Raw genomic sequence first — 17,116 nt, forward strand, 5'->3', positions numbered from 1 at the left:
CCTCTGCTGTGACTGAGGATAGTGGTGGAATAACCTCATCCTCTAATTGGTGCAGGTTGTGTTTGTGACTCTCTGTGGTGCTCTGATTCTACTTTTCCTCCAGTGAGTGTAGGTGGGGGGCTCTGATTCCAGGACCCTGTGATGCAGCTTAAGATGGTGGTAGAGTGACTTGGGCACAGGAGACTTTTCTGTTGATGAGGTACAATTTTAAGTTGGGTGAGAGAGGGGCAGAAGAAGTGCCACATGACCTAGGCACTAGAGAGCTGGGCTGTCCAACCAGGAGAGTGAGTGGGACTGTCCAGCCAGAAAAACAGACAATTCCCTCTTCCTTCAGTCAGTGTAGATGGAGGCTGTGTTTCTGGGGCTCTCTTGATGCAGCTGTGCATCGGGCGGGGGGGGGGGGGGGGGGGGGAAATGGCCTGGACACAGGAGAACTGCCTGCTGACTCACTACTTATGATGGTAAATCAGAAGTCAATGCTTTACCCTGTGCAATAAGCAAAGCTGAAAATGCAGAGAACCAAAACATTCTTTAAGTTGTATCATCCTGCTTCCTGTTTATCAAGAAACCAACCAAACAATCAGTGTAACACACTAACTCAAAAACCCAGTGAATATTTCCATCACTTAAAAAGTAATTCATATTAAAATAGATTGGGAAGATAAAATGGGATTTTGTAATTATAAAAAAGTTTCTACATAGTCCTGGAAAGATGGCTCAGGTAGAAAAATATTTGTGCTGAAATTTTAAGGGCCTAATTTCAAATCCTTATTACCAATAATGATGCTGTTTTGTGGTCTGCCTGCAATTTCAGGGAATTTTCAGGGAATTCCTGGAAAAAGATGAATACCTAAACTGGCATAAAAGGTAAGTCTTGTTTCAACTGAAACTAACAGGGTGGGGAAATCTAAGTAACACACAAGACCAGAGGATAAAGACCAGAGACCAAGGCCAGATCAACTGTCAAGAACAGTTTCGTGAAGAACGTGACTCAAAGGGGTAATGCTCACATGACACTTCAGATGCTAGATCCAAGTACAGGAAACCACAGGTCTCTCTGCTCTATTTATCAGCCTTCCTCAAGCACCAATATCATTGTTTTCTCCTGGCTACAGAAGTCTTTCATGTAGATGGCTGACTAAGTGGACACTTCACCTCACCATAGACCAGCTTGCCACCTCCCATATGAAAAATGGAAAATAGGTAAGAGGTTTTTTGAAACCTTTCTCCCAAAGATTTTATCTCTTTTTCTTAGTCTGTGATCATATAACTACATCTGGAGGTGGAGAATCCAAAAAGCCTAGGCGTTTCTTAAGAAAAAAGCCTAGGTGTTTCTTAAGAATCAAGAGTTACAAATGCTACTTTTTAGCATTGTGCATTAGCAGACATGACTTCAGGAGATTGGAATCCTATGAGGTAAGGCAGGGCCCACTTCTTTAATTTCTCCTCATTCTTCTCTCATCTCAACTATTCAAATATTCTGTTATTGTGAGAATTATGCCACATTCCTCTACTTGGCAAGCCATATACTTGCAGGCACCCTCTATATAAACATAGTTTTCTCAGTAACTCAGCCACCTGTGTTTCCGGAAATGGGAAATTTCTTTTTATGTGTGTAGAAATGCAGCTCTGTAGGAAACAGATGGTCTAAAACTGAGTGACTAAAAAGAACAAAATTAGTATAGTTTAATGATAATATACAGATTATGGAAAATTAAACATGATGTTAAACCAAACCCCAACCCAAGGAGAATACATGGAGTACGTAGATGTACCAAAAGCAATAATCATCTGAACCAAGTGTTGGGTTCTACTGTGGATGCAGGTGTAGTTGTGCTAATTCAGATATATAACTAAGCTACTACTTTTTTATCTGAAAATTTTATTTCTTTGCACAATGTACTCTTACTATCCTCCCCTCTTTTTCCTCCATCTGATCCATTTTAACTTCCTTCTCCATAGCTACTAGACCCTTTCCCAGACTGATCACTTTTAGTCATGTCTGTAGTATAGCAAAAGGCAAGAGATATGTACTTAATGTTTCATACCTGGAAGGGTGAGCAGTTTGATTGGAAATTGATTGCTCTCAGGACATTAAATACAATTTTCCATGGCCTCCTAGTTTTAGATAGTTTCACAGAAGTGTGCTATTTCTATGGCAAATATGAGATTCATACACTTTACCACACACACACACACACACACACACACAACAATCCCAATCAAAACTGCAGTTGAAACTATCAAAGACTCTCAAGAAATACAGAAGAAAAGTGCCCAGACAAACAATTACAAGACAAAAAACTTTCAAGTTTGCCATATTGAACTAGCTTTGTTTTGATCATCTACTGATGGGTATGAGGCATGCCCTTAACTGTTATTTGTGTACCAACAAGATTTTATTGAAGAAAATTAGTATTTCTGTTGCTATCTGTTAATAATTAGAGATAACAACTAGGTTAGGAATGAGGACTAGTGTCCACTTCTTTTAGTGCTGGGATCCCGTCTGTCTAATAATTGTACGGCGCTGTTCATGCTGCCACAGTCTCTATGAGTTGATATGTGCATCTGTCCTGTAATGTTAAGAAACCATTTCTCTGGTGTCCTCCATCCTCACTGACTTCCACATTCTTTCCATCTACTCTTCCACAACATTTCAGGAGATAGATATGATGGAAAATTTTCTTAAAGAACCTAGTATTTCAAGGTCTCTCATTTTCATCACATTATTCAGTTTGGATCACTATTTTTGTTCCCATGTACTTCAGGAAGATGATTCAATACTAATTTCTGACCAAAACACCCATCTAGCTATGAGTCAGAATGTTGATAAGAGTCATTTTATTGCTAAATTTGTAGCAGAGTATGAGTATTTGTTTCTCCTTAGTTCATGGTCTATCCAGTCCCGGGTAGATTCCATCTCATGGAATGGCCTTCATTCCATTCAGATATTAGCTGATTAACATTTGAGACCTTATTGCATTAGTGTATTATGCATGACAAGTCACTCAAGTAGAGCAAAGTACGTATAGCTATATTGGTGTTCACTTTTCTCCTCAGGTAGTATACAGATTATCTTCCAGTACCATGAGCATAAGTCAGTAAAAGTGAAGGTTTTAGGTTGGCATCAGCTTCACTTCTTCACTTGAATAAGTTATATAGGTGTTTTCTTCAGAAATAAGACCTTATCATCAGTTTATGAAGAGCAATAAAAATTTAGAAAAAGTCCATTTATTTGAGAGTCTCCAATGTGTTTCCTTTTGCCAACACTTCAATTAGGCATAACCCATTCTTGGCACTGAAGTTTTAATTTAATGGTAAGAGATGACAAGTAGTGTCTTTTTCTTCCATGTTATTTGCTGATTCCATTGAGATTTCTAAAATATATGTATATATTTTAAGAAGTATCTACTATAGCAGGTTTCCATTTGAGCCTTCATATGATGCAGATTTAGCTGTCTCTCCTCATATTTCCTCCCTTACCTCTCATCTTAATGATCTGTTTCCTCCTTATGCATATGAATCCATTAGTTTGCCTTCTATTTTTCTCACTAGAGGAATTATTTCTCTCCTCACTTAACCCACACTCTGTACCTAGCCTCTGTGGTTATACATATTATAGCCCATTTATCAAATACTTAGCATCTAACACCCCATATAAGAGGATTCACATGATATTGGTGGTTTTGGCTCTGATTGCCTCACTTGGAATAATTTTCTCTAGCACTGTTTATTTTCCTGTGATTTTCATGATTTTATTTATGCATCAGTCTAAGCAAGAGCAGTTTTCCCCAAATGACTATCCTAATCGATAAGGAGCATCTTCGATGCCCATCTTAATCTTGAAGTAGATTGGTGCTGCCAGGAGCAGATGAATATCATTGTCATGAAAAGCCTTAAGTTATTAAAACTTTTTAAATGCTATATTCTGTAGTCTTTGAAAGATATGAAGAATGTCTATCTGAAATATATCTCTATATATCTAGAAAGTCTAACTAGTATGACTATAGGCTTGACTATTATCGATGAATATCCATTAACAACCTATATTTCCTAATTATACATTGCATTTTTAAATGAACTACACAATCACAATACCTTAATCAAGAGCAGAAATATACATACAACAAGATTGACCTTAAATTTATATCAATAAAGGAAAATCCATACCAATACCAATATCAGATCCCCCTTTAAATGTAAAAGAACATTTACAAACAATATTTGAGAATATGGGTATAGTTTTTATCTCTTTTAACTTCTTCCTATTATATGGGGGAACTATTAATCAGGTTCATTATGGTATATCATGTGTGCTAGGTTTATCTCAGTCAGCTGTTGAGTGATGTATTTTTTTGAGGGTGTTTACAGCAACTTTTCAGGAGGCCATGGTCTATCATACCATATTGATCTAAAAACAATACACAGGGTCTCATCTTCAGTGAAAAAAAAGAAGAACCTCTTTTTCAAAGTACCATATCCTTAGACCCTAATTCTGAAGTCATAATACTTTTATAATATACATGGTGGTTTAGCTTAGCAACACAAACAATGAAAAGTCTCTTTGTACTTAGCTTTTTCACAGTCAAAAAATTCAAAGAAAACAAGACAATATACAGAATCCAGAGTCTCTGTCAATTTTCCATTTTTTGTGGCTTATTTTTCTTTACTTTTTAAGATCTATGAGTGTTTGTACTCTGTCCCTTTAAAGACTTTACCCTTTATTTTTAATTATTAACTTTTTTATGAGTTAGAGGTCATGCTTGTGGCACAGCCCTGAAAGCCGGTATTTTAAAACCTCTGCATCATTTTACTTTTACTGATGAATTAGGAAAATCATTCTAGGAGCTGTGGCAAGTAGCCAGCAAACAGCAAGAAGATGTGTTAAATTCTGTATTTGTGTCTAGAATTAATTCTAAAGTCGTGTCAGGTTTGACATGGTGTCAATTTACCTGGCTGGAATGCCAATCTGTTGTAGGGAGTGTGGGTTCCTTTGTTCCCTCCCAACTGCCTAGCTAGCTTACATCTGAAATAATCACACAGAAACTGTATTCATTTAAACACTGCTTGGCCCAAGAGCTCTAACTTTTTATTGGCTAATTTTTAAATCTTAATTTAACCCATTATCACTACTCTGTGTATTACCACATAACTGTGGCTTACCGGCAAGATTTTAACCAGCATCTGTCCCAGGCAAGAGATTCATGGTGTTCTCCCTGATTCTTCTTCCCAGCATTCAGTTCTGTCTACCCCACCTACCTAAGTTTTGCCCTATTAAAAGGCTAAGGGATTTTCTTTATTCAACCAATGAAAGCAACACATAAACAGAAGACCCTCCTACATAAGATCTCCACAGTCACAATTACCCCAAGATATTTTATTTTTTGAGAGTATGTGAAAGATTGTATTTTCCTGATTTCTTTCTTGGTCCATTTGCTATTTGTATATAGAAGTGCTACTGATAATCATGAGTTAATTTTATATTGAGATACTTTGCAGAAATTGTCAGCATAAAAAGGTTTCTGGTAGAATTTTTAGAGTAATGTAGATGTTTTGGAAAAGAATGGCACCATTAGGCTCATATATTTGAATTCTAGGTTGTCAGGGAATGTCACTACTTAAGCAGGATTAGAAGGCTTGGCTTTGTTGGAGGAAGTTTGTCAGTGAGGGTAGACTTTGAAGTTTCAAAAACTCAACTTAGGCAAGTATCTCTCTCTTCCTACTGCCTGTGGATCAAAATGTAAAACTCTGAGTGACTTTTCCAGCATCATGTCTACTTGTTTGCTGCTATTCTATAGCCATGATAAAAAAGGACTAAACCTCTCAAACTGTAAGCAAACCCCAATTAAATGTTTTCCTTTGGTCATTGTCTCTTTAAAGTAATAGAACTCTGAGAAAAACAGTCATTTATGAAAACTTTTCTCTCATTTGAAAATAAAGACATTTTGATGTTTCTTTCAAATTTGTTTTTTCTTCAGGCAATTCTGTTGTCTTATTTCTCCAGCTGAAATTTGAAATACTATATTGAATATGTATGAAAAGAGTGCATAATGTAGTCTTATTTCTTAATTTTGTGGAAATGTTTTGGGTTTCTCTCTGTTCTAGTGCATATTTAGTGTGAGCTTTCTTACTGTAAGTTGTATTATTTTGAGGAATAACTCTTGTGTTTCTAGTCTCTCTAGGATATATTATGAAGGGTACTAGATTTTAAAAAACTTTTTATGCCTCTAGGGAGATGGTCATGTGGTATATTCCTCCCTATTTTGTTTATGTGGCAGATGCATTTCTTATTTTTAAATATTGAACTATTCTTTTATCACTGGAATGAAGACTACTTGATCACCATGGATGTTATTTTTTATTTATTCTTTTTTATTTATTCTTAAATGTGACTTCTGAGCATTTTGTTGAATATTTCTGCATCTTTGTTCACAAATAAAATTAGTCTGTAAAGTTCTTTCTTTTAGTGTCTTTGTGTGCTTTGTATATCATTGTTACTGTATCCTCATACAAAGAATTAGATAATGTTCATTCTGTTTCTGCTGAGGCATAGTGGCATTATTTCTTGAAAATCTCATATAATTCTTTGCTGTATCTCTCATGCCATTAGTTTTCTTTTAGTTTGGAAGCAATTATTTACTTCTTCTATTGTAGGAGCTATTGATCTCTTTAAGTAACTTCTCTGATCATAATTTACCTATGGTAAGGGTAAATATAGAGATAATTTCTATTTCTTTGAGTTTTCCATTTTGGTGGAGTATGCATTTTTTTAAGTATGTCCTTATGATTGTGTGTATTTCCTGATGTCTGTAGTGATGCTCCCAGTTTGTGCCTAATTTTGTGAATTTGGATATTCTGTCTTTGCTGTTTAGTTAATTTGGCTAATGGTTTATCAATTTCATTGAATTTTCTTTAAGTATCAGGTCTCCATTTCATTGGATCTTCTATTGTTTTATTTTATATTTTATATTTCAGCTCAAAGCTTGATTATTTGCCATCCACTTGTTACCTGCTTTACTTCTTCCCTTTTCCTTAGAGCTTTCACTTAAGGTTCTGATATGTGATCCCTCTGATTTTAATGTAGGTATTTACTTCAATGAAGTTGTCCCTTAGAAGAACCTCCATCATCCCTCATAATTTTGGAATGTTGTATCTGCAGTTTCATTCAGTTCTAGAAAGTTTTTATTTCTTAATTTCTCTCTTGAATCACTTCTCATTCAATAGTGCATTGTTCAGTTTCTACGAGTTTATAAACTTTCCATTGTTCATATTCAGTTTTAATCCATAGTTGTCAGAGAGAATACATGGTATTATTTCAATTCTCTTGTATCTGTTGAGACTTGCTTTATGTATGTAGCCAATTTTGTTTCTCTTATGTACTTGTATATTCTTGTGTTTGATGGATAAGTGTATAGAATTGCCTTAGCCTCCTGGTGGCTTTCTACTTTGACAAGTATGTAGCATCCTTTCTTATAGCTTCTGTTTAGTTTTGGTTTCAAGACTATTTTGCCAGATATTAAACTGTCTACACCTGCTTGTTTCTTGGGTCTATTGGATTAGAATATCTTCTTCCAATTTTTACCCTAAACTGATGTATAACTTTTATAATATTGTATGTTTCTTGGATGCAGTAGCAGGACTGTTTCTGTTTTTGAATTCAATCTGTTAGTCTATGTTTTGAAAATTGAGAACATTGATGTTGAGAGCTATTAATGAGCAATGTTTATTTATTCTTACTATTTTGTTGCTATGGTGTGGGTCCTCCTCCATTTGTATTTAATTATCTGGGTCTTTGTGTTTGCCTTGTTGTGCTTAACATCTTCAGATTGTAGTTTTCCTTCTACCATCTTCTGTAGAGCTGAAGTAGGAAGATAATGATGATGTCTGGTTTAATCATGGGATTCTTTTTCTCCATCTATTATGGTTGCACATTTTCACAGTATAGTAGTGTGTACTGACAACTGTGGTCTCTTAAGAGTTTGAAAAATATTCATCCAGGACTCTTAAGAGTTTGAAAAATATTCATCCAGGCTTTTAGCATTTCCTTTGAAAAATCAGGTGTTTTTCTAATGTTTCTGTTCATAAACAATGTTTGCTTGTTTTGTTGTTATTGTTCCCTAGCAAATTTTGAATATTCTTTCTTTACTGTGTTAATTTTTTTACTGCTTGTATCTTGACAGACTCTTCCCATTTTAGGTTATGGAAATTTTCTACTAGGATTTTGTAGGAGATATTTAATGTTCCATTGACCTAATTGTTTTCCTTCCTAATTCCTATTATTCTTAGTTTTGGTGTTTTCATAGTGCCCAAGGTTTTCTGGAGGTTTTCTGCCTGAATTTTTCTTAGGCTTAAATTTTTTTTGACTTTTGTCTCCATGTGTTCTACTTTATCTTTGATGCCTGGGATTCTCTCTTCCTTGTCTTATAATCTGTTAGTGAGGCTTACCTCAGAGGGTTTTCTTTGATTCCCTAAATTTTTCATTTACAGATTTACTTCGTTTTGGGTTGTCTTTAGTGATTCTATTTCTACTTTCATATCCTCAATTATTTTTATAGTGACATTTTGTTTTGGTTATAGACTTCATTAAGATATTTATTCTTATCACCTTTCATGTCCTTAAATATATTCATGATGGCTATTTTGAGGATTTTTTTAAATACTTCAACTATATTGAATTTCTTAAACTCACTGTCATAGGATTGCAACGTTTTGGTGCAGAGATATTATTGTAACTGTTAATGTTTGTGTATTTGTGCTAGTGACTTTGTGTCTAGGTTTGGGATGGGAGCAATTCAATGTGTGGATACTCTATTTTGTCTTTGTTGAATGAGTATTTCATTCTTTAATTCCTTTTGAACTCTTAACAATGTGGTGACTATGGACAGCCTCTGTGTTCCAGGAACATCTGGTAATTGGTGTACTGGGTAATATTGATGTCTAGGCATTGAGACTAACATTGATGAATGAATATGGGACACGTGGGGCAGGAGAGGGTCCTAGAAAAGGCGACAACCGGGTATGTTCAGAGGTTCATCAGAGTCCCTAGAAAGTATTCTTTCTGCATTCAAATGTATTCAAAGATATTTTCAACCAAATCTTTTGTATATATAATCACTCCCCTCAGAAAACAGAAGACAGGAAAAAAAAATGGTAACTGGCATCTTCCATACAGACTCATTAGAACTATGTAGGGATGTCTAGGATTAACAATGAGGTATGTATTACCTCAGAAAGTGTAGTTACAAGGATTGATTGGATGAAGAGAAGTTAAAAAAATTCAAAATTGACTCTAGCAACCATGTTTGTGGATACAGCCCACAGAAAAGGTAGTGTTCCATTCTTGGGCACTACTCTAGGGATTTATCTCAGTGTGTTTCATTGGTTTCTATGAACTTCTGCCAGGTATTTAATTCTCCTTATGTGGTGTCACTTCTGTTGAATGATTTTACTGCCTTGAAAATTCAGAAATCCTAGAGAATTAATTGAAGTGAAGAAATGGGAGTATGTAAGGATTTTTTTAAACTGTATGGGGTATGATTTATACATAGAAATAGAGACTTAAACAGAAGGAAAGCTTGTTAGTAGTTAACACATGTAGGGAGATGTTTACATGTGACTCAGGAATGCATCAACTTTCTCGTTTTAGAAGAAAAGAATCTGTGTTCCAGGTACTGACCACAGGGTCCAGTGGATAATTGCAAAACCCTTATCCACTTGCTGCAAATATTGTACTGTTGTCTAGTATCAAGAGAAGCTGAGTGAAGCACAATTAATAAAAGCTCAGGGTCAGAAATTGGGGTTAAACCTGAAGATCTGAAAAAAAAAAATCCAGCCAGTCCCTGGCTCTAACCTCTACCTCAATCTGAAAATGGGTATCTTGCCTTCATGAATCTCAGAATGAGCCTGTGTTCTGAAAGTTGTTTACTCCAATTTTATAATCCTCTCTGGGACTTGGATTTAAGGTGTGCACAATCATCATTAAAGGTATGCACCACCAAGGTTCTATGGCAACTAGTGTGCCTACTTTGATCAAAGGTGTATTATATGGCTACTGAGATTAAAGGTATGTGTTCCCATAATCTGATCTGTAAGGCTGACCAGTGGGACTGTTTTACTCTCAGATCTTCAGGCAGGCTTTATTTACTAAAATACAATTGAAATGCCACTACAGGTGAGCATTGAGATTATTTTACTGACATTAAATTCTAAAAATTATGATGCTGCAGAAGTCACATATTGATGGCAAACTGCAAGTATCTACAAGCCTCTTGTTGACAGTCACAGTCTAAATGTATATCAAGAATTTCCTAGAAACAACACACAGGTCACATTTTTCATAGCTGTGTAATGGGTACCTTTAGCGAAGGATGCAGGGGACTCAAGCTGTGAATGAGCTGATGCTGGACCTTGTGATTTCTGCAACATATTTGTACACTAAGTCTTAGATTCTCTGATGCACGTGTGCTGGAGGCTGCAGTTACAACCAGAAACACCAGACAAGTCTAGACCTTATACGACATTGATTTAACTAAAGGGACATGAAGAACACATGTTCACAAATTGAGATACAAACTCCATTTATCACAGTAAATGAAAGACAAAGTGACCTGAGAGAGGAAAGTTAACATTGTAGTTTTCCTTCCACTATTATCCAGTGACGATGAAGGACTGCAGAGCATGTGGCTGATGCTTCCACCTGACTTTAATCTCTGATAGATAATGCAACTTCTTTCCACTCGTATTCTTACAGTTTAGGGAGCCTTTAGCCATGTGGATAACTGACAGTTGTCTGTTCTGAATAAAGAAAGAGATCATGCACTGAGTTGTCTGTATTACTTGCACTTATTAATTTTTCCTTTTCTTGATTTTTTTCTGCTACTTGAATTTAGAATTTTGCTGCAACAAACCATTGTTTAAGAGTTCATTTTGGATTTGACTTGGTCATTTTTACTGAGATTGCTACCTCCAAGTTTAGTTGGTCATGGACCATGGAAATTGATGGAGAGGACTATTGTAGGACAAAGACCCTAATACAGAGCCATGTAAAAATGTTTGTGTCCTTGGAACATATCTTAAACCCTTTTGTGCTTCCTTCTCAATCCAAGTTCCCACTCTGTCCCCTTCTCTCATTCCCTCCACACACCTTTTCACCCACCCCCATCTAGTCCACAGATAAGGTAAGTCACGTTGCTTTGGGGAAGGTCCAAGGCCCTCCCTACTATATCTAGGCTGAGTAAGGTATACATCCAAAGGGAATAGGATCCCAAAAAGTCAGTACACACCGTAGGGATAAATCATGGTGCCACTACAAGTGGTTCCTCAGTCTCCCCCAACCATGCAACTATCAACCACATTCAGAGGGACTAGTTTGTTCCTATGCTTGTTCCTTCCCAGTACGGCTGGAGTTGCTAAGCTCCTATTAGCTCAGGTAAACTGTTTCAGTGGGAAAACCCATCATGATCTTGTTCTCTTTCCTCATATTCTCATTCCTCCAACTCTTCAGCTGGACATGGGAGCTCAGTCCAGTGTTACGATGTGGGTCTCAGCCTCTGTTAACCATCAGGTGCTGGGTTAAGGCTCTATGGTGATATTTAAGATAATCATAAGTCTGACTACAGGGCAAGTCAAGATCAGACCCCCCATCCTATGTTACTTAGGGTCTTAGGCAGGGTCATCCTTGTGGATTCCTGGGAAATACTCTAGAGCCAAGTTTCTGCTGACCCTTTAATGCTTCCCTCAATCAAGATAGCTCTCTCCTTGCTCTCATCTCTGTCCTTCCTCCATCTCGACTATCCCATTCCCTCAAGTTCTCCTCAAACCTCCCCTCTTTTCTCCTCTTTCCCTCCTACCTTCACTTCTTCCTCCCACACACACATGCATGCTCCCAATTTTGTCAGGTGATCTTGTCTGTTTCCAATTTCCATGTGGGCCTTTATATGTTTTTCTTTGGGTTTACCTTATTACTTAACTTCTCTAGGATCATGAACTATAGGCTCAATGTCATTTGTTTATAGCCTGTATCCATTTATGAGTGAGTCCATATAATATTCATCTTTTGAGGTCTAAGTTACCTCACTCAGGATAGTGTTTTCTAATTCCATCCATTTGCATGCAAAATTCAAGATGCCATTGTTTTTTTACTGCTGAGTAGTATTCTAATGTGTAAATGTACCACAATTTCTTTATCCATTCTTCAGTTGAGGGGCATCTATGATGTTTCAATGTTCTAGCTATTACAAATAAAGCTAGTAACATAGCTGAACAAATGTTTTTGCAGTATGATTGAGCATCTTTTGGGTATATGCCCAAGAGTGACATTGTTGGATCCTGAGGTAACTTAGATTGTGCTTGAACTCATAGAACTCTCCATAGCCCTCCTCTATTGTCTGATATTTCTTGTTTTCCTTGTTCTACAAATTTCTTTTCTTCATTAAGGGGGTGGGAGGATCAGTTAACCTCAAATCAGTGCCTAAATTTGGGCTGAAACACTTTAAGGCCATAAATATCATCTCTTTTATATATTCCTGGATTTGAGATCACGAAGTTCATCATTAGTCATCTTGCAGCATAAGTCATTATTTCAAACACACTAGAATTTTCCAATGACAGAAAGCTCAGCAATAAAATTTTCTTCCTTTTCTATAGGTGTTTAATATTAACTTGCTTTAAATTTATGCAAAACATTTACTATCAATTTGAATCTACTCTTGGATCTATGATTAATTTATTCATTTGTTCAGTGTAAAGTCTTGATTCCCCACTGTCTCAACAGAGAGATGTATAATTGTGATATAGCAACCAACAACAGAAATATGCTTAATATCTTCAATGACTTCCTTGATTTCTAGTTTCAAATCTGAAATGGAGACTTATTAGCCTTTGTCTGTAGGTTTGCTTCTTTTCATACTGGTCTTAGCAAGATTTGTCATTTCCTTCATGACTCTCTCTCATGATTTCCATATTTTCTCATTTGGCAGCCTTCCCTGCCAGGACTGAGACTAGCTGCTGGTCATGCTTCTGGCTTCCAAATTCCTGTACCAGAAAGGAACCAGTTTTAGGACAGAAAGAATTTGGGCTTCATGGTTCTGTTTCTTTCTCACATGATCAGTTACCCTGAATGTCTCTATTGGACCACCGTCTACTCTTACATGAGTACAGGGCATGGGTTGTAGATAACCCAAAAACACAAATTGGATTCAAATTAATGCTTCATACATATTTCATTTGATAAATTATTTAATCTACTCAATCCTGTTTCTTCTCCTCATGAACCAGCTCAGTCATTACCACAGAGCAGGGTAGTCCTGGGAATCAGAGAGTGCACAGCATGTGCTCACGTCCTTTTATTTTCTGTTGCAGGAGCACTAGTGGTGATTTCCTAAGCATGGATTCCAACTTCTCAACATGGGAGACTACCATCACAGCACCAAATGGAAGCATCTACTCTTATTATTCACATTGTGAAATCATGGACCAAGTCATGCTTTATCTTTCCCTCATCTTTATCCTAGTTGGGATGGCAGGAAATGCCATTGTGTTGTGGATTCTGGGCTTCCAAATGCGCAGGAATGCCTTCTCTGTGTATATCCTCAACCTGGCTGTGGCTGACTTTCTTTTCCTGAGTTTTCAATTTGTAGATTGCTTGTTTTATGCCATTTACATCTTCTCCTTCATTTCCATCGACATGCCCTTGTTTCTTTTTGTTGTGCTAAGAGTTGCTTATCATTCTGGCCTGAGCATTCTCAGTGCCATTAATGTTGAGCGCTGCCTGTCTGTTTTGTGGCCCATCTGGTATCACTGCCAGCGCCCAAGGCTCACATCAGCTGTCACGTGTGCCTTGCTTTGGGCTCTCTCCCTGCTGTTGAATGTGCTACATGGGGAGGCATGTGGCTTACTTCTTAATAGCTTTTCATTTTTGTCATGTGATGCATTAATTTATATCTCAAATTATTGGACAATTGCTTTATTTGTGATTCTCTGTGGGTCCAGCCTCACCCTGCTGGTGAGGATCATCTGTGGCACACAGAGGATTCCTGTGACCAGGCTGTTTGTGATCATTGTACTCACAGTGCTGTTCTTCTTGATCTTTGGTCTCCCCTTGGGCATCTACTTTCTCCTCTACCAATGGCTTAAACATACGGATTATGCTAAAATTTGTGGTCTTCCTGCGCCAATACTTCTTCTATCCTGTGTTAACAGCTGTGCCAACCCGATCATTTACTTCTTCATTGGCTCCATCAGGCACCGCAGATTCCAGAGGAAGTCTCTGAAGCTGTTTCTTCAGAGAGCCTTGCAGGACACTCCTGAGGAGGAAGGTGGAGAGAGGGCCTGTTCAAGAGAGACTGAAGAACATGAAACACTGTAGTGCAGCGGCTGAGAGATGCTCTGATGAGACAGAAGCAGTTTTGAGAGAGAAGTTTTTTCCCATATGTGTGGGTTATTTTCACAACCTTGTTCAGTTTTTCACCTGACTTCAACCAGTTTTTAAAAAGAACAACCTTTTGTGTGGAAGTGGAGTGACCCAAAACTTTTTATGCAAGCACTGACTGCAGCATTTCTGGAGTTTCTTACACTGGGCCTCATCAAGTCCATTTAAAGGGGCTCCCTGTAAGTGCTCTGGGTATATGGATTGCTCCCACTGATGAGAAATCCCTACTTCATCATAAGGCATAAAATGTGCAGACATGGTTTACATTTCTTATGCACTGAAATTTATAGCAGTTAAATAACTGCTATAGTTTATTAAACTTTTTTCACAGCATTTTTCCTTGTTTCAAGAGTTAAACCTTACAATGCCAGTTCTTATTAATGTCTATAGGTTTTGAAGAATCTATGTAGCTATGATCTTTCTTACAAAAATTGTTTAGTAAACAAATATGCATTTTCAAGAGAACTCTATCTTAAATCTCTTCTCACCAAGTGGTTTCCTTGCCTTCAAATTCACTGTTCTGTCTTTTTCCACATTGGAAGAGTCTGGTCAGGTATTGTAATGAGATCTGTCAATCTCCATGCATATCTGAAGGGAGAGGGAGAATGTCATCTGAGGTTCCCTTCACAAGGCCTTGCTTAGCATTCCTTGGTCAATTCATTTCTCTTCCTCTCTTCTTTGCCATGATCTCCCTCTCCCTGAATGCCTAATTCTTTAAGACTAATTTCCAAAGAAGTTCTTTAGGACAAGTTCCCTTGAAATCAACCACGCTTCAAATTTATGTGGGCCATTAGCGGAGCCCACAGCTTTTATTTCTTGAATTATGCTTATTTTAGTAACATTTTTCTATAAAATGCTGTTCCAATTTTAAAGCTGAAGTATGTGATAATTTCAATTGAAGCATAATTAAGAGAGCATAGTATGGACATATAAAAGGGGGAAACCCAACAAATTTCCTTAAGCAATTGTGAGTAGAGGACTGAGAATCAATAAAGGACCAGAAGGTCTCTTACTCTGCTTATTCCATTACCTATTCAGTCATAACTCTTTGGATCAGAGGTCAGTACTATACAAATTTCTATCCTGAACTAAAATTTAGATTGCAAATTGGAGGACTGTAACATGAATATTGGTAAGCATGTTGTGGAATGATTGTTACATTTGAACAAACTAATATATACATCATCTCGTGCAAATATTTATTATTTCTCCTTGTGAAAAATCTTCATTTTTAGCAAAAGACTATGTGCAATTCACTGCTACTGCATAGATATCTCATGCTGTTAATTACTGTGGTAGTTTGAATGACAATGGCCCCTATAGTGACATGTATTTGAATTCTCGGTCCCCACTTTGTGGAGCTGTTTAGAAATGATGAGGAGCTGGGACCTCATTGTGGAGGAAGTGTCACTTTGGTACATTTTAAGGTTTCAAAAACCCACTTTATTTCTATTTCCTCTCTTTCTTTCCTACTTTCTCTCTTTTTCTTTCTTTCCCTTTGTATTAAGCTTGTGGACGCACTCAACCATTTCCTCAGTACCATGCCTGTATACTTGTTTGCCCACCACTATGTTTTATGATATGGCTAAAGTCTATGAATACCAGTGAGTGAATTGTTCTGGTTTGAATAGAATGAGCCAAATAAGCTTTGATTGATTGGTGCAACATTGGTGGGATGTTTTGTGAAAGATCATGAGAGAAGTGCTTGTTGGAGGAAGTATGTCACTTGGGGTAGGCTTTGAGGTTTTAAAAACCTGTGCCCTTCCCAGTTTGTTGTCTCTTCATCTCTACCCCTCAAGCTTGTGGATCAGAATTAAGTATAGACATAGCTTTTACTCCAATTCCATGCTTGCCCAAATGCCTGCTGCTATGCTTTCTGACATGATGGTCATGGACTGTACTATGAGTCCCCAAATACATATGTTCTTTTGAAAGTTGCCTTGTTCATGGTGTCTCCTCACAGTAATCAAAAATGAACTAAGACAATGAATTTTGCTTCATCTTACACCATGATCATGTACTGGGATACTATAAGCTTGGGGAACCGACAGAAAAAGAAATCTAGGCTTTGATACAAATGGTGTGGTAGGTCCTTATGTCTATGTGTTACATTTATTGGTTAATGAATAAACTGGCTTGACCTATAGCATGGGAGAAGAAAGGGAGACATAAGAGAAGCCATGGAGCCACCAGAAACAGATATTGGGAACTTTACCTGGTCAGCCACAGTTAGGTGATGATAGACAGATTAATAAAAGTAGGCTAAATTAATATAAGAGTTAGACCAAAAGAAGCTAACACTACTGGCTTCAAGCAAGTGATTTAATTAATACAGTTTCTATGTGAATATTTTGGATCTAAGCTAGCTGGGCAACTGGGAATCAACAAACAGCCCTCCTCCATCAAATTGGCACCCAATGTGGTCGACTAAATCCATGTAAAACCTGAAAGGGCTTGAAAAGAAATTCTAGACTCTAAAAAACAAAGTTTAGCCACATTTTATTTCCAAATGGGCTTTGCTTTAATTGGCATGCTGTAGATCCTTTAAGAGAAGTCTTACTAATTCAGTGGTAGCAGGAATGCAGTTTCAAAACGACAGCTTCCTGGCCATGGACCATGAACTCAGACTCTTCAGAATGGGGTTTGTGAGCAGCTTGCTGCAGCTGGGGTGGTGTGTGTGGCTTAGAG

At 37.2% G+C, this 17,116-nt stretch overlaps 1 protein-coding gene across 1 annotated transcript; it reads left to right on the forward strand.

Annotated features, from left to right (window-relative positions):
* The first annotated feature begins 13,280 nt into the window (after window positions 1-13,280).
* On the forward strand, window positions 13,281-16,365 carry LOC148118204 (mas-related G protein-coupled receptor member B2-like). The gene has a single exon (XM_087901287.1). It carries the CDS (start codon window positions 13,328-13,330, stop codon window positions 14,363-14,365), a length of 1,038 nt encoding a protein of 345 aa, XP_087757413.1. The 5' UTR covers window positions 13,281-13,327; the 3' UTR covers window positions 14,366-16,365.
* Window positions 16,366-17,116: the final 751 nt, after the last annotated feature.

Source organism: Myodes glareolus, chromosome 24 (genome assembly GCF_982192425.1).
Source record: "Myodes glareolus chromosome 24, mMyoGla1.1, whole genome shotgun sequence".
Lineage (NCBI taxonomy): Eukaryota > Metazoa > Chordata > Mammalia > Rodentia > Cricetidae > Myodes > Myodes glareolus.

Coding starts and splice junctions, on each gene's coding strand:
- LOC148118204 (XM_087901287.1), top strand. CDS start 13,328: ATGTGCTCACGTCCTTTTATTTTCTGTTGCAGGAGCACTAGTGGTGAT.